General features: G+C 42.7%; 1 protein-coding gene across 1 annotated transcript in view; it reads right to left on the reverse strand.

Moving 5' to 3' along the window:
• TRPC5 (transient receptor potential cation channel subfamily C member 5) overlaps positions 1-18,573 on the reverse strand; it is a 179,491-nt gene extending 160,918 nt beyond the window's left edge. Inside the window, exon 1 of the mRNA XM_068962371.1 lies at positions 18,196-18,573. Coding sequence (XP_068818472.1) covers positions 18,196-18,573 — 378 coding nt within the window. The remainder of the gene's footprint in view (positions 1-18,195) is intronic.
• Positions 18,574-18,846: the final 273 nt, after the last annotated feature.

Consider the following 18,846-nt stretch of genomic DNA (forward strand, 5'->3'; position numbering starts at 1 on the left):
CTTTTCAGGTTCTATGAATTTCACTTATTCATGTGACAGCATGGCTGGACCTTGAGGACATTATGCTAAGTGAAATAAGTCAGACAGAAAAAGTAAATACTGTGTGATGTCACTTACATGTGGAATTTGAAACAAACAAACAAACAACAAAGCTCAACTTCCTAATAGAGAGACTGGATTGGTGGATGCCAGAGGTGGGAGTAGGGGAATAAGGGGAAAAAGTGAAGAGGGTCAAAGGGTACAAACTTCTAGGTATAAAATAAATAAGTCCTGGGGATGGAATGTACAACATGATTAATATATAATAGTTAATAATATTGTGTTGAATATTTGAAAGTTGTTAAGGGAGTAGTCTTAAAATTTTCATCACAAGAAAGAAAAACAATTGTATGTAATTATGTGTGGTGATGGATAAATTGGGGCTTCCCAGGTAGCACTAGTGGTAAAGAACCACCTGCCAATGCAGAAGACACAGAAGATGCAGGTTTGATCCCTGGATCAGGGCGATTCCCCCAGAGGCCAGCATAGCAACCCACTCCAGAATTCTTGTTGGGAGAATCCCATGGACAGAGGAGCCTGATGGATTCAGGCTACAGTCCATAGGGTCGTAAAGATAATATTGTGTTGAATATTTGAAAGTTGTTAGAGTAGATCTTCAAATTTTTATCACAAGATAGGAAAACAATTGCATATAATTATGTGTGATGATGGATGTTAACTAGACTAACCGTGGTGATCATTTCACAATGTATACAAATAGCAAATCACTGTTTTGTGTACCTGAAACTAAATCACTATTATAAATCAATCATATCTCAATTAAAAAATTACAGGGTACCTGCTGTGTTCCAAAAGCTGTTGTGAGGATTCAAAAATGAATAAAACAGGCAAAGTCCTCTGAAGAGGTGACACAGACAACAAACATATATGTCAGGAAGTGCTCAGTGCTATGAAGAATCTTGACACTCAGCAAGAGGTAGGGAGCAATGTGGAGGAACTATTCTAAAGGAAGGAAGGGAGCCAGGCATGCAACTTTGGGTTGACCAAAAAGTTCATTTGGATTTTTCCCATTTGGCCAACCCAGCGCTTGAATGAGGAACATTTCAGGCAAAGGCACTGAGGCTAGATCATTCCTGTAAAAGGTGAGTGTGGCTGGAGCAATTGAGTGAGGTGAGAGTGGTAGATGAGGGGAAAGAACAGGAGCCTAGATCATACAGGGCCTTGAAGGCTTGAAAAGGGGTTTTGGAGGGCTTTGGGCAGAATGACATGGTCTGATTTAGGTTTTAAAAGAATGACTCTGGCTGTTCAGTTCAGTTCAGTCGCTCAGTTGTGTCTGACTCTTTGCATCCAATGGACCGCAGCACACCAGGCTTCTTTGTTCATCACCAACTCCTGGAGCCTACTCAAATTCATGTCCATTGATTCGGTGATGCCATCCAACTATCTCATCCTCTGTCAGCCCCTTCTCCTCCTGCCTTCAATCTTTCCCAGCATCAGGGTCTTTTCAAATAAGTCAGTTCTTCACATCAGGTGGCCAAAGTATTGGAGTTTCAGCTTCAGCATCAGTCCTTCCAATGAATATTCAAGACTGATTTCCTTTAGGATGGACTGATTGGATCTCCTTGCAGTCCAAGGGACTCTCAAGAGTCTTCTCCAGCACCACAGTTCAAAAGCATCAATTCTTCGGCGCTCAGCCTTCTTTACAGTTCAACTCTCTAACTCATACATACTGGAAAAACCATAGCTTTGACTAGACAGACCTTTGTTGGTAAAGTAATGTCTGTGCTTTTTAACATGTTGTCTCAGTTTGTCATAGCTTTTCTTCCAAGGAGCAAGTGTCTTTTAATTTCATGACTGTAGTCACCATCTGCAGTGATTTTGGAGCCCCCCCAAAATAAAGTCTTTCACTGTTTCCATTGTTTTCCCATCTATTTGCCATGAAGTGATGGGACCAGATGCCATGATCTTAGGTTTTAAAAGAGTGACTGGCTGTTAGTATAATAGATTATATGGGAGATTAGTTAGAAGGCAGCTACAATCATCTGGGTAAGAGGTAACTGTGGATTTGACTAGGGGGGAGTGGTGGTGGTGGGAGGTGGTCATATTCTAGGGTGGTCTGGAATGATTCAAGGCTTAAAGTCTCTTCTCATGGACATCTCATGGTTTCCTCTATTCTTTGAGCCTCCTTTAAACATTATGAGTCTCTAATTGCTGTTCACCTACTTCAAACAGAGGAAAGCTTGATTTATCCTTTTTGTGAATTCTCCAAATGACTAGCCCTTCTCAAATCAAAGTGGGAAAAAATAACCTAAACAGGCAATTGATAAGAGAAGGCTTATCCTCTTTGAGCTTGTTAAGGCTATTCTATTCCAAGGCTAAATGCCATTTTATTGGGTGCTAGACAAGAAGACACTAAAAGCCTCTGCATTATCAAGAATCTTTCTGGCATATCAGTCAGGGCTGCCTGATCATCCTACTTGACACTGGTCTTAGACTACTCTCTCAGTGTCCCAAACACATTCTCAATCTAGAGGATTATGTTAGCACAATGTCAAACAAAGTTAAGTGTTTGGAAAATATCCTATGTATCAGATCAATGTAGACAATTTGGAGAGTTTGGATTAGAAGGAGTATATATAGATAGACGTCACATTTCCTCCCTTTTACATGTTTCCTCCCTACTAAGGAAATCTAGGAAAATGATTTGCTGTATAATTTGATACTTGCCATCTTTTCTGAAGTAACAACTTTGCTGCCAACAAAGTCAGGGCAAAGGATGCATTTTATGGATTTTTGCCATTGTCTCAATAATAGAACTCACTCCTCTGCTAAAGACCAACCCCTCTTCCTGTTTCTGTCACCTTTTGACTTCTCTTGTAAGTAAAGTATAGGCCTGTCTTTTCTGTGCCTCCAACTTGTCAAACTCTAGCTAAAACAGCCATATAGACTTTCCTTCCTTTGAACAAAGATATTTAAGCACTAAACTGGAAACTTATGAATAAAAGTGATGAGGCATAAATACCCTTTCATACAAGCTCTCTTACATCAGAGACAGACACTAAGACATTTAAAGCATCACTTAAAACAAACCTATACTTTTATGCAGAAAAGTTAAATTGAGAGTAGAAATGAGCTCTGCTCTTTGCTCCAAAGTTGCTATAAAACTCAGGGTAGATTGTTTTTTAATTATTCAAGGTGAACATTTTTGAAGAATGAATAAATTGCTAATGACCTTAATATACAAAGAGTTTAGAAAAAAACAGTAAGAAAAAGATGACTCTAGTAGAAGAATGGGCTAAAAAAAATTAACAGTTGATTCACAGAATACAAATTTCTTATCATATGAAAGGATGTAAAACACCACTTACATGAAAAAGAAATTCCATAGTAAAACAGTAATGAGATAGTAGTTTTTACCTGTCAGATTGGCAAAGGTTTTTTTTAAATCTTTAATTTTTTTGCAGTCTGTGATTTTAAGGATGTGCAAGCCAAGCACTTTCACATGATGTTGGTAGGAGAGGAGTTTGGCAATATGTATCAAAAATAATACACATACTCCACGATTCCAAAATCTTATTACTATGAACTTACAAATATAATCACTCAAGTGTTCAAACACATAGACAGAAGGATATTCATCACAACATCGTTTAGAAAAGTAAAAACCAAAACCTAAATACCCTTGAAACAATTCAAATGTTCATTAAGAGAAGACTGTTTAAATAAATAATGTACAATTTTTTTTTGGCCAGTCACATGGCTTGTAAGACCTTAGGTCCACAACCAGGGGTTGAACCTTCACCCTCAGTAGTGAAAGAATCAAGTACTAACCACTAAACCACCCAGGAATTCCCAATAAGGCAAATTTGTATTGAAAGTGAAAGTCGCTCAGTCATGTCTGACTCTTTGTGACCTCATGGACTATAGTCCATGGAATTCTCCAGGCCAGAATACTGGAGTGGGTAGCCTTTCCCTTCTCCATGGGGATCTTCCTATCCCAGGCATTGAACCCAGGTCTCCTGCATTGCAGGAGGATTCTTTACCAGCTGAACCACCAGCGAAGTGAAAGTGAAGTTGCTCAGTCATGTCCAACTCTTTGCAACCCCATGGACTGTAGCCTACCAGGTCCCTCGGTCCATAGGACTTTTCAGGCAAGAATACTGGAGTGGGTTGCCCTTTCCTTCTCCAGGAGATCTTTCCAACCTAGGGATTGAACCCAGGTCTCCTGCATTGCAGGCAGATGCCTTACTGTCTGAGCCACCAGGGAAGCCCATATAATATAATGTTGTCATTAAAAGAATACAATAAAGATAAATATCCTCATGAAAAGATGTCACAATGTATTGTTAAGGAAAAAGAAACCAATTGCACAACATTTGTGAAGAGAAGTCTGTGTGTGTTTTGTGTATATTTGTTTCTGCTTAATATGCAGATACCTAGGAGGACACAGCTTTATCATTTATAGTGGACTTGTGAGAGTGGGAAATGGGATGTTTTCCTTCACATGCTTTTATACTGTTCTAATCAAATCACTGCAGATGGTGATTGCAGCCATGAAATTAAAAGACGTTTACTCCTTGGGAGGAAAGTTATGACCAACCTAGATAGCATATTCAAAAGCAGAGACATTACTTTGTCAACAAAGGTCTGTCTAGTCAAGGCTATGGTTTTTCCAGTGGTCATGTATGGATGTGAGAGTTGGACTACAAAGAAAACTGAGTGCTGAAGAATTGATGCTTTTGAACTATGGTGCTGGAGAAGACTCTTGAGAGTCCCTTGGACTGTAAGGAGATCCAACCAGTCCATCCTAAAGGAGATCAGTCCTGGATGTTCACTGGAAGCATTGATGTTGAAGCTGAAACTCCAGTACTTTGGCCACCTGATGTGAACAGCTGACTCATTTGAAAAGACCCTGATGCTGGGAAAGATTGAGGGCAGGAGGAGAAGGGGACAACAGAGGATGAGATGGTTGGATGGCATCACTGACTCAATGGACATGGGTTTGGGTGAACTCTGGGAGTTGGTGATGGACAGGGAGGCCTGGCATGCTGCGGTTCATGGGGTTGCAAAGAGTCGGATATGACTGAGCAACTGAACTGAACTGAATTCTTACATTATTACTTTTATAGAAAAATACTCCAAAATAAACAAATGGATGTGGAGAAGGGTGCTGATGACCTTGGATCTTGGTACTGGAATAATTTGTTACCTCAGAGAGTTAAGAAAGAATGGAGCAGAGAAAGTAAAGATGACAAATATTCATTTTGGTTGGGTAGACAATGCCCAAACTGTCTTAAACACCAGCTGTCTCAGCAGGGTTAGAAGCCTTCCCCATGCAGACCCACTGAAAGGAAGGGAGACAACAATCTGCCTATTTGATGACAACAGGATGGATTGGAAGATCAGGAGAGGTCATTTTTAGCCCCCAAATTCTATCCACTATTCCATTATGGAAAATGGAGCTGATGGAGTTACAAACATCAAATCACTCCAGGTTGTCCTTGAAGATCAGAAGGGGACTTATAAATTACACTCTCCATCTTCAGAGGTATTTGTTATGGGTCATAACATATTTTTCTTTTCTTTTTTCTTTCTTTTCTTGGGGAACAGGTGAAAGTGGGACCAACTTCTTCTCCCTCTCTGATCTGACTTTTTTTTGGAAGGTTCTGGCTCGCAGCCCTCCGTTACTAATGGACAGGTAATATCAATTCACTTGATAGCGAGGGGAACCAGGAAAATTTCCCCTCATCCAAGCTCCTGGTAATCATGTGCTGATTACCTTCCGTCTATCAAGGACTTCAGAGGGCTGACATACTTCTTAGAATAGAGACCAACTGCTAGATTGGGGTCACTTAAACCTGCCAGATGTCAGGAAGTGTGCATTTATTGCTAGGTTCCTGAATCTGGGATGAATCACCTATATCACTGAGGTGACTCTTCTTCTGACTCCAGAGGCTTTCTGCTGATACAAAAAACCATTTTCCTCATCCCATTTTGTCTGGTGGCTTCACTATCCTTTGAAGCGTAGGGCTCAATTTATCAGTGACAATTTGGCATGGTGTGAGGGGGTCATTAACCAGCCCTCTTTTCTTAAGCTGTCAACCCTGTGCCTGTATTTTGAACTTTATTCTACAGAAAATAACGAGCAAGTGTGGTCATTTGAGTGATTTGATTAGATACCTCTATTCCCACTTCTCTCTCACAGCATGATGTTGCATTGGCCAAAAAGTTGTTCAGGTTTCCCGTAACATCTTTCAGAAAAACCTGAAATAACTTTTTGGCCAACCCAGTACTTTGACTCATTGTTTATATGTTTGCCTCCTCACTTCAATTAAGTTATTCAAAGGGACTTCATACCAACTCTGTGTGGATGCCTGAAAGAGAGAATGAAGATGAAGACATTTGCATGTTTCAAATCTAGATAATTTCATGGATAAATGGAAGGGCAAAGGTTCCATCACCTAAGAAAGGATTCACTGAATGAGGAAGAGGATTTGGAGGGCAAAATGAAGCTGGTCTAGGATTAAGAACACGGGCTCTGCTGCCAGACTGCCTAGATTTGAATCTAGGTTTGCACTTACTAGCTGTATGAACTTGGGAAAATCATTTAACCTCTTTATGCCTTGATATCCCCATTTGTAAGAATGGATAATAGTATTATCCTGTACCACAGGATGGTTGTATCGAATAAGTTAATGAAGGTTATGTACTTAGATTCATGCCTGGCACATAGTAAGTGCTAAATTAGTATTTTTACTTATATTATTTGACATAGGGGATTTAAATGTTTGTGGTACATTTAAAATGTATTCTGAAATTTGGAAAATAAATTGCAGGTCTCCTAATAGATAATGGGCTAGAAAGGGAAAAGTCACAGAACTGTGGACAGCATCAATATCAAAGGGATAAAAAGATAAGGATTTGTAAAAGAGACTGAATGACAGTGGTCAGAGAGGGAGGGGGAAATCAGGTAGACATGCTATCCTGGAAACCAAGAGAGTTGTCCAGCTAAGAGATTACAGTGGGACACAGATATTGGACCTGTGAGTACAGAGAGGGGGTGGAAGAGAGGAGGGAGAGAGTGCCATTTTGGGAAGAAGATGAAAGAAGAGAGCCAAAGATCAGTATTTTCAGCTCCTCACAAATATTTGTTGAGGGGCATCCCTGTCCAAAAGGCCCCTGGGTGGCCATAGACTCATTCTCTGTGACTACAACTAGGATAAGAGGATAAAGAAGGAGGGTAGATGAGAAGAGGGACTCAAGAACTACTGTGTCTGACAAGACTGAAGACCAACCCGGCCAAGTGTCCTGACTCTGAGTGAGGTATCTGGGGCCTTCCCCCATGAGGTTAATCTCGTGAGGGTAATGAGAGACCCAGGCATGGCTTTCATCACCAGCCCTTCACTCCAGAACCCACTGTGAACTGGTCAATATCATTCCCACTACCCACGTCATTGCTCATTCACTTCTTTCTGACAAGTATCCCATCCCCTTCTTTCTTCCTTTCCAGCTTAAAGCCTATTTATTTTCTGAAGTGCTCCTCTCCTGAAACCTCTTTGTCTACTTGTAACCAGATTGGCCTTCCGTATCATCCGCATCACACATTTTAGATAATGTAACACACATTTCCTTGCCCTGTTCTATTTCTGTGCCATGTTTGTTGTTAGTGTATGGAAAGGAATAAGTACAAGGCAATGTTTGGTGCTCTGGGATAGGACAGCCGGGAGGAGAGTGCTGAGTTTTGTGCTGATATTTCACACTTGAACTGAGTTTGCGACAAGAACCGTAAGTTGAAAAAAATGAGTAACAGTGAGGAACCTGGGGTGAAAAGGAGACAAAGATGACTGTCCTCTAGATAACTATGCATGTGATGTGAAGGAGGAGGTGGGGGATAATATTATACACGTGTGAGACACAGCCCAGGGACGGAGGAGAACAGGAAAGTCCCTAATTAGACATATGTATGTGGGCCACACACAACCATGAGCTACAGAACAAAGCCCTGAGCTGGTGGGAACCCTGAAAGGGATGGGACAGGGGGTATTAGTCATGGCTAAAAAAACCTCATGTGTTTTTATTTAGTGACTTGCCATTGAGATACTTTCAGAGTTTTTCCTTGTGAAGTATTTTATTTAGTGACTTGCCATTGAGATACTTTCAGAGTTTTTCCTTGTGAACTATTAACTAGCTCCCTTGGCTTACTTGGGACCAAGTTTAATTACATTTTTCTTTCTGAAAGGCAAACATCACTAGGTTAAGTCTTTTGTGTCCCTTGGAACACAGGAGGCCAGGCCCACTGGGAGGGGTGAATGGGTTGGACATCCTGTACATATCTTTTCTCCCCATGAGACTATCCATTTCTTGAGGGCATTCACTGTGTCTTTCAGTTTTATTGCGAGGCATATGATTAGTACTCAGACATAGAAACTTGAATCAAACTAAAGAGAATGAATCACTCGCTGGAATTCTGTCATGAATGAGTTGTTTTAGATAGACACTACGTGTAACTGTTTTGGTGATTTTCAACTTTGTTGTAAATGTTACTGCTTCTGATGATTCCTTGGTGGTGGCATAGGGGAGTAGAAACAGTGGCTTGGGAGACAGGAAGCTTTTGTGTCAGTTTTCGCTCAGCTAAGGGACCCTGGGCACATCACTTTAGACCAAATGACCTCTAAACTCTATGATTCTGCTCTGTGAGTGAAGTAGACTATGTCTACAGAAAGTCAGCACAGATATGGGAGAGGAGAGAATTCACTTCATCAGTTTGGTTAATGTGCTGCCATGCGGTCATTCTGACATTTTCTTCCAATGAAGTGGCTGATTTATTTTCTTGACTTGATTGACACTACCCAGGTTTCTGGCCTAGCTCTTTGACCCTGGAATGAGACTCATAAAATTAAAGCTGTAACTCAGATTATTATAGTGATAAATACCTACTGTTATATTGGGCAATTCAGGTACCAAAGGGTTAATAATATTTTGTATTAATTCTAATGATATGAGTATCATTATTGAATCCTATGTGCCACAAAGTGTATCAGATGTTAAAAAAATAATTCTCATTTAAATCTTGCAACAACTGATGAGGTAGGTAATATTAACCTCATTACATAGGTAAGAAAACATGCTCAATTAGGACAAACAACTTTCCTAAGGTCTTGCAGTCTGAACTCTTAGCCACTGTGTGCTAGTATGTGCTTTATATATATTTAAAAATGAATGAATGAGGCACTTCCCTGGTGATCCAGTGGCTGAGACTCTACACTCCAAATGCAGGGGGCTTGGGTAAGATCCCTAGTCAGGGAACTAGATCACATATACCACAACTAAGAGTTCACATGCCGCAACTAAAGATGCCGCATGCCGCACCTCAGACATGGAGCAGCAAAATAAATAAATATTAAAAATGAGTAAATGATATTAGGCAGTAGAAAATATCAGCATGGTTTCAACTAGTAGGAACAGGAATAGCACAACTGCCCATATATTGAGTATTCACTATGTCAAACATTGTTCTAAGTAATATACATGGATTATTTCATTTAGTTTTCACTAGAACTCTGAAGTAGGCTCCATCATCATTCCCATTTACAGATGAAGAAACTGAGATTTGGTGAGATTAAGTGACTTATCCAAGGAAGCACACCTACTAAAACAACTAAGACTCCAAAGCTTCTGATCCTTCTACCACTTCAAGCTGCCTGTAAATAGCAGGGTGACTTTTGCCATTCTCTCCTTTCTTCTCTCATATCGAGTGTTTGAGATTTATAGGTCAGAAACTGTAGGACCCCTCTCTATGCATCATTCACCTTTTCCCAGGCCCTCAGTGTCCCTTCTATGCTCTGCGATCTCTCTGTGGGACCAAGGGTCAGATAGGGGAAGGGAGAAGCGAGTGCTTTGTTGCTGATTTTCTACAATCTAAACACAAACAACTTATCGTGTTGTTGAGACTTAATCTCGCTAACTCATCTTTGAGACCAATTTTAATTTGAAGCCATCTGCCACAGACAAATGAGTAATTATGGCAGAGCCCAGAGGGGTGGGCCATGGGGAGAAGGTTGGCTTGGCCTCTTTCCACCTTGCCTGCATTGACGCAAGTGACCAAGAAAGAAAATGACTTGGGTGGGCTGTTGAGGCAGCTCAAACCCATAGACTCCAGTGAATGAGGAGTGACGACTGTGAGGTCATGGCAGCAGAAGGGAGACGACTGTCATCAAGGCCAGGGAGAAGGAGGTAATCTGTGAGCTGGGCCAGCTCGCTCACCAGCCTCTCCCTTTCACTGTAATACTGGCAGTGCCTAGTGGTGAATGCCACTTGCCAGCTGGTCTCTCCACACAGCATAACAGGCTAAGTCAAACTGATGGAGTGGAGCCAGAAATAATAGTCACTGAACTCTATCTAGCATGAAATTTTGTTTCCAAAAACTTTAATATATTTTTATTTTATTTCTTCCTCACAACAGGCCTCTATATTAAGTAGGCATGGATATTGTTAGCTTCATTTTATAGATGAGGAAATTGAGCTATAGGATGATTCAATAACTGGACACTTGGAAAAGACCTTAGGACTTGCCCAAGGTCAGTCAGTCTGTTAGCTATAAGCTGGCTAACATTTCAACCTCAGGAATAGAATCTGTCATTCTGTCTTCTAGAGCAGTGGTTTTCTAGTTATGCTTGCTCTTCAGGGACTGAAAATGTTTGAAAACCACTTGTCTAGACTAGTATTTCTCACTGAAAGTGTAGTGGGTTGGATTGTATCCCCCTCAAAAGATATGTTCAAGTCTTAATACCTGGCACCTATGAATGTGACCTTCTATGGAAAAAAAGGCGTTTGCAGATGTAATCAGGTTACAATGAGGTAGTTCAGGATTATGGTGGGCCCTTAATCAAAGGACTGGTGTCTCTATCAAGGAGAGAGGAGAGGGTTTGGACACAGACAAACAGAAGAAGGACACCGAGGAGAACTGCATGTGATGATGGAGGCAGAGATTGGAGTGATACAGCTACAAACCCAGGCATGGGACAGATTCTTTCTTAGAGCCTCCAGAAGAAACCAAGTCTGCCAACACCTGCATTTTGGACTTCCGGGCTCTTGAACTGTGAGAAAATACTCTTACTTTAAGCTACCCAGTTTGTAGTAATTAGTTATGACAGCTGTAGGGAACAAATCCAGAGAGGCACATAGACCTCTTTCCTGGATATGGGTGGGGGTGGGCTTATTAAAATGCTGGTTCCATTTGTATCATTTCTTACTTACAAAACAGAAAGAAACTCACAGACTTAGACAATGAACTTATGGTTGCTGGGGATAGGGGAAGGATCGAGAGAAGGGATGGTTAGGGAGTTTGGGATGAACATGTACACACTGCTATATTTAAAATGGATAACCAACAAGGACCTACTGTATAGCACAGGGAACTCTGCTCAATGTTATGTGGCAGCCTGGATGGGAGGGGAGTTTGGGGGAGAAAGGATACATGTATATGTATGGCCAAGTCCCCTTGGCTGTTCACCTGAAACTATCACAACATTGTTTGCTAATCAACTATACCCCCGTACAAACTAAAAATTATAAAAATGCTGATTCCAGGCCCAAACTCCCAAGATTCTGATTCTGTAGTTATGCAACAGGGTTTGCTGCTGCTGCTAAATCACTTCAGTCGTGTCCGACTCTGTGCAACCCCATAGACGGCAGCCCACCAGGCTCCCCTGTCCCTGGGATTCTCCAGGCAAGAACACTGCAGTGGGTTGCCATTTCCTTCTCCAATGCATGAAAGGGAAAAGAGAAGGGGAAGTTGCTCAGTCGTGTCTGACTCTTTGTGACCCTGTGGACTGCAGCCTACCAGGCTCCTCCACCCATGGGATTTCCCAGGCAAGAGTACTGGAGTGGGGTGCCATTGCCTTCTCTGATGCAACAGGGTTTAGGCATCTTCATTTTGACAAGTTTTCCATAGCACCAAGCTTGATCTTTGAGCCAGTTTTAACCATAGACGGATTCAAGGCTTCTCTTGGGACTGGAACTGGATTTGCTTCCCCTACTGATGATGCTACCCTGTCAGTTCCAAGATTCAGTGGGTAAAGAGAGCGGGTTTGATGGACAAGAAATGGGTTGTATTAAACTTTCTGTATAAACAGTTTTGAGAGACTGCAGAGAATAATGAGAATTATTTAGTGTTCACCCCCAAGGAATCCCAAGTCCCCCAGGTGGCCAACATCTATCCCTAAGGGAATAGGCTGTAGTGGTTAGGGAGTAGATGCTACCAAGAGGGTTGGTTTTCTAGAGTAGCAAGAAGACCACAGAATAACACACACGCACACAGACACACACACACACACACACACACACACACACACTCTTCTACTTATTGTCTGCTTTAGGAAATTTTATCTGATAGAGCATTACCATTTTAACTTTAAGATTTGGTCCCTATTAAAGATGCAGGTGTCCCTGTGAGTGCCAATACTTGAAGCCAGTATCAGCTATTTACGCCCAGCCTCTGGTCTTCATTTGAGAGCAGTTTTGGATAGGCTAGAAGAGGAAGAAGAGCATGATGGTCTGGGGCCAGGGTTGAGCAAAGGGTGTCTGGTTGCCAGCCTGAAGGCAAACTTTTTTGTCAGTAAATCTATAGAGGGCACTAGTTTATGCAGCCAAGACTGAGGGAGCTCAGCTGTTCCCAGTCCTTTAGTGAGCTAGGGGAGGGCCTCTGTGAAAAGGGTCAGGTGTTTGGAGTCTGTGTATAGGAGAAGTGCCTTCCTGAGAGTCACCTGCCCAGCTGGACCTGAGGCCCTTTAGGAGTCCTGTGTTTGCTCACATCCCTGACTGCTCCCAGGTAAACAAATCTTGTTTCCATCTCCCAGAAAGGCAGAGCTCCAGCACTGTGACAGCCTGTTGTTATAGTTACTGATATATGACTTATCACAGCAATTGTCAGAGCAATGGCAGAAAATGCAATTTAGCACCAACTGCTCATACGGGTTGTATGAGAAGAGAAAGGGAAGAGAAAGCTGCTCAACAGACCTGGGGAGGGAGCTAATGGCTTTGTGGATTTATATATATGGTATGATATTCGAGTGTGGCCAAAGAAGGTCTTATATTCTCAGTGAGTCTGGAAGAAACTTGGTGAAAAACAGCCTGTCCCAAATAGCTTCACGCAGGTTTCATAACCCCGACATTCCACCAGCAGTGCTTCATTCCTGTGAGTTAGGCACTGCTTTTATGAAGGGGGGGATCATGCCTTAAATTATACTGGGTTGGCCAAAACATTTGTTCAACGAATACATTGTTCGATACATTTCTTGAAAAGGAAAATATGTCTTTTATTTTAACTTAAAACTAATGAACTTTTTGGCCAACCCAATACTTTAGAATGAGTTTGCCAGGTGCCTTTCTTCCTCAGGGTTTCTAGAGCAATGGGACAGATGGGAAAAGGGAAAGTGGAAGTGTTAATCTCTCAGTCATGTCTGACTCTCTGTGACCCTATGGACTGTAGCCCACCAGGCTCCTCTGTCTATGGAAAACTTCAGGCAAGAATACTGGAGTGGGTTGCCATTCCCTTCTCCAGGGGATCTTCTCAATCCAAGGATCGAACCCAGGTCTCCTGCACTGGCAGGTGGATTCTTTACTATCTGAGCCACCAGGACGAGGGGGAGCCCGTAAAGTTAGGATTTGGCCTACTTTCCAAACTCAGGAATAGGGCTGCTATTGGTAGTGTCCTCTTTGGAAACTCTTCTGTGCTCTGCACTCTTTCAAAACAGTTATGATGCTAAATGGGATTGAATATGAAAGTCCAGGATGTCTTGTTCAAGCAGCTAGCTATGTGCTTTTCCAAGAGATACACATAAGCCCTTCTTGCTCATCAGTAAGTATTTATCTGTCACCCATTATATACTAGGCACTGGGTCAGGTGCAGATGGCAGATACGTGAAAACAGTGGGGCATAATTAGATTATGTCTCCCATTTAAGAAACCATCTAATTACGAAGTCTAGTAAGGCTAGCTTCTTTCCACAAGTAAGGCTGACCTTACATATTTACTATGTGCTTGGTGTCATAGTACATGTGCTTGAAGTAAGGCTGACCATACATATGTACTATGTGCTTGGTGTCAAGTGAAGAGTAGAGTCAACGGCTACATCATTTCAGAGGTGGGCAAAGATCATGGAGGGGAGTAGCTGAGGAAGCCTTAGTTGAGATTAGCGCATTAAATCACCCAGACACTTAGCAGGGCTCTAGAGAAAAGGGGCCCAGAACAAATCAGTTGTGATGGGGATGGTGATGTGGACTGGGAGTGGTCTGCTTTGCTGTATATCCAAATCCTATAGACCTGTCCTTTCCAGAGAGGTCATTCATCCTCCAGTGATGTGTGTGTGTGTGTGTGTGTGTGTGTGTGTGTGTGTGTGTGTGTGTGTTAGTCACTCAGTCGTGTCCGACTCTTTGCGACCCCATGGACTCCTCTGCCCATAGGATTCTCAAGGAAAGAATACTGGAGTGGATTGCCATTTCCTTCTCCCCCTCCACTGATGTACCCTGTCTCAAAACTCCTGTGCTGGGAGTTCTCAGACTTAACTCAGACAGCCAGGGGGGCAGTATAGCCTAGTGCTTAAGAGGGTGGGTTTAGGGGCCAGGCAGCCTGGGTTTGAATGCTGGCTCTGACATTTATACCATCCTGTGGCTCAATTTGTCTCATCAGTATCATGGGGACAATCAGAATACTGCCTGTTTCCCAGAGTAGCTGGGAGGATTAAATGGTGTGAGATGCTTAGCATAGTGCAGTTGCATGTGATTCATTCATAAAATAAATATTTATTGAGTGCCTTTGATATTGCAGGTACTCTCCTAGTGCTGGGATATAGTAGTGGAGAAGAGAGATAAGGCCCCTTCTCTCTTGGCACCGTATTAAGTGTTTATTCAGGCCCTTTACCCAAGGAACTTTTAATCTAGTATCTTGTTTTCTGCTCTGTCAATTCCAATTCCTGGTCTGTGAGTTATCAGCTTATTTTCATTCCTTTTTGTTTAACTAGGCAAGTATTAAAGCTATGAATTCCCTTTAAACTCAGCCTTGATCATGTCCCATAAGATTTGATGTTGAGTGTTTTCATTATCAGTATTTTTTAAGCACTTTGCAAGTTGGGTTTTGGTTTGTGCTGTTTGTACTTTTTAGTGTATTGTGGTATTCCCTGTTGATGACTGTGTATTTTCTTTGTTCCTACTACATGCCTCTATGTACATATGTGCTCAATCATGTCCAGCTCTTTGCAACCCCATGGATTGCAGCCCACCAGGCTCCTCTTTCCGTGGGATTATTCAGGCAAGAATACTGGAGTGGGTTGCCATTTCCTCCTCCAGGGGGATCTTCCCGACCCAGGGATTGAACCCCAGTCTTCTGCATTGGCAGATGCATTCTTTACTACTGTGCCACCTGGGAAGCCCATTACATACCCCTACTATGCTCTGAAAGAAGAGAGACAGTGGAGACATTCCTGACTTGTGGCGTTTAGAAGGGCCTAGAGGGAAACAAGACTAGAAAAATCATTAATGAAGGGTACTGAGTGCTAGGCTTTATGGGTTGGCTTCTCTTCTAGTGAAGAGCCTTTGGAGTCACTGAAAGGATGAAAAGGAATGAGAGGATTGTTAAGTTATTTGGGGAAGAATAAGCCATGTCATTGCTGAGGACAGTTTGAGAGAAAGAGAGTCCAGATAGGAGTGCAGATAGAAGCTTTCATGCTAGTCTAGTATCAGTTCAGTTCAGTTCAGTTCAGTCACTCAGTCATGTCCGACTCTTTGCGACCCCATGAATCACAGCACACCAGGCCTCCCTGTCCATCACCAACTCCCGGAGTTCACTCAAACTCACATCCATCGAGTCGGTGATGCCATCTCATCCTATGTCGTCCCCTTTTCCTCATGCCCCCAATCCCTCCCAGCATCAGGGTCTTTTCCAATAAGTTAACTCTTCTCAGGAGGTGGCCAGAGTACTGGAGTTTCAGCTTTAGCATCATTCCTTCCAATGAACACCCAGGAATGATCTCCTTTAGAATGGACTGTTTGGATCTCCTTGCAGTCCAAGGGACTCTCAAGAGTCTTCTCCAACACCACAGTTCAAAAGCATCAATTCTTCAGCACTCAGCCTTCTTCACAGTCCAAATCTCACATCCATACATGACCACTGGAGAAACCATAGCCTTGACCAGATAGACCTTTGTTGGCAAAGTAATGTCTCTGCTTTTTAATATGCCGTCTAGGCTGGTCATAACTTTCCTTCCAAGGAGTAAGTGTCTTTTAATTTCAGGGCTGCAGTCACCATCTGCAGTGATTTTGGAGGCCCCCAAAATAAAGTCTGACACTGTTTCCACTGTTTCCCCATCTATTTCCCATGAAGTGATGGGACCAGATGCCATGATCTTCGTTTTCTGAATGCTGAGCTTTAAGCCAAATTTTTCACTCTCCTCTTTTTCTTTCATCAAGAGGCTTTTTAGTTCCTCTTCACTTTCTGCCATAAGGGTGGTGTCATCTGCATATCTGAGGTTATTGATATTTCTGCTGGCAATCTTGATTCCAGCTTGTGCTTCTTCCAGCCCAGCGTTTCTCATGATGTACTCTGCATATAAGTTAAATAAGCAGGGTGACAGTATACAGACTTGACGTACTCCTTTTCGGAACCAGTCTGTTCCACGTCCAGTTCTAACTGTTGCTTCCTGACCTGCATACAGATTTCTCAAGAGGCAGGTCAGGTGGTCTGGTATTCCCATCCCTTTCAGAATTTTCCACAGTTTCTTGTGATCTGCACAGTCAAAGGCTTTGGCATAGTCAATAAAGCAGAAATATATGTTTTTCTAGAACTCTCTTGCTTTTTCGATGATCCAGCGGATATTAGCAATTTGATCTCTGGTTCCTCTGCCTTTTCTAAAACCAGCTTGAACATCTGGAAGTTCACGGTTCACATATTGCTGAAGCCTGGCTTGGAGAATTTTGAGCATTACTTTACTAGCATGTGAGATGTGTGCAATTGTGGGGTAATTTGAGCATTCTTTGGTGTTCCCTTTCTTTGGATTGGGTAGTCTAGTATAGGGATTCTCAAACATGAGCAGCATCACTGTCACCTGGAGGGCTTTCTGGGCCCCATCCCCAGAATGTCTGATCCAGTCTGATCCAGATCCAGTCTGATCTGGAGGCTTTCACATTTGCTTTTTCTAACAAGTTCCCCTGGTGATGCTAATGCTGATGGTCCAGGAAGCACACTTGGGGAATTACTCATCTAGGAGAGAGACGATGAGAACCTGAGGCAGAGTGGTGGGAGATGGGTTAGAGAGGAAAAAAAGCACATAAAAGGTATTTGGAAGGAAGAACTCAACAGGGCTTGGGGATTGAACATGAAGACAAGGGAGAGGAAGGACTCAAAGGTAACTCCAAAGTATTAAACTTTGTTTCCTCGGAAGATAGGAGAATCACAGAGGCAAAACTCCAAACATCTAGGGGTGCAATGTAGTCACATGAGTGAAACTGAGAGATATGTGTAAGTTCCTGGATCCATCTGCATCTGTGCCACAGCACTCAAGTTTAAAGGCCTCCTGTCCTTCAGGGAAGAGCAGGTGAGGAGAAAACTCAGGTCTGTGTTTCATCTCTCCTTCTCTCAAATGTAACCTTTTAGTAGAGGAAGGAAATGAAGATATCAGGAGGTAGGGAGCATAGAAAGAGTTAGAATATTCTGGAAACAGAGAGCACAATTTTAGGTTGTGTGGATGCTCAGTTGCTTAGTCATGTCTGATTCTTTGTGACCCCAAGGACTGTAGCCCACCAGGCTCCTCTGTCCATGGGATTTCCCAGGCATGAATACTGGAGTGGGTTGCCATTTCCTCCTCCAGGGGATCTTCCCTACCCAGGGATCGAACCCATGTATCTTGCATCTCCTGCACTGGCAGGCAGATCCTTTACCACTATTCCACCTGGGAAGCTTGAGTATTGAATATATGTCAGCAAATACTAATAAGGATAAAACAAATGAGTAAAACTCAGTATGGGCCATGCAGGGTAGCTCTATGATCCCACATGAGACCACTGGCACTATTTTGGAGAGGAAAGGGTTGCCATTATAGGGCTTCTCAACTCCAGCCTTCCTAACCTTCCTTAGCTTCATGGCTTCTGACCCTGTGATGCTGTGTTGCCCCTGGTTATTTCCCAGGCTCCAGGGAATTCTTACCTGCTTCTCTCCACTGGGCCGCCTGTAGCTGAGCAGAAGCTCCACAGCACCCACCACTTCCTTGCGGATGGCATAGAGCAGTGCATCGCCGACGTACACGCTGTGGTTCAGCAGGAGCTCCATGATCTCCAAGTTCTCATTCTCAATGGCAATGAGCAGGGCACTCCGGCCCAGTGGGTCCATGCAGTTGATGTTGACATTGTAGTAGATCTCGGCCTCCTGGAGGGCCTGCTTCACAGTGGCATAGTCCCCCTTCTCCACAGCATTGAGGAAGGCCTTCTCCTCAGCAGAGAGCTCTGTCTCTGCCCTCACAATCTGCAGGGGGATGCGGTCTCTGTACGGTGAGTAGTTGACCTTTTTGTAGTACAGTTGAGCCATAGTTCATAGCAATTTTGAAACCTAAATGAGGAGATAGAGGGAGATCAAAGATGTTGTTAGATACCTGCAGCTCTCAAGTGGTCAGTTATGGAGGCAGCCTTGCTGGGGACTTGAAAAATCCTTAGCTGTTTTAAAGCTACAATCTTTCTCCTCTTGCAAAGGAGTATATAGAAGAAAGACTCCCAGGCTTTGGGGTCAGAAAGACCTGGGTTCAATCTCTAGCTTTACCAGGTCTGTGACCTTAAAAAAGTTACTCAAGCTCACTGTGCTTCA

The sequence above is a fragment of the Capricornis sumatraensis genome, chromosome X (assembly GCF_032405125.1).
Source record: "Capricornis sumatraensis isolate serow.1 chromosome X, serow.2, whole genome shotgun sequence".
NCBI lineage: Eukaryota > Metazoa > Chordata > Mammalia > Artiodactyla > Bovidae > Capricornis > Capricornis sumatraensis.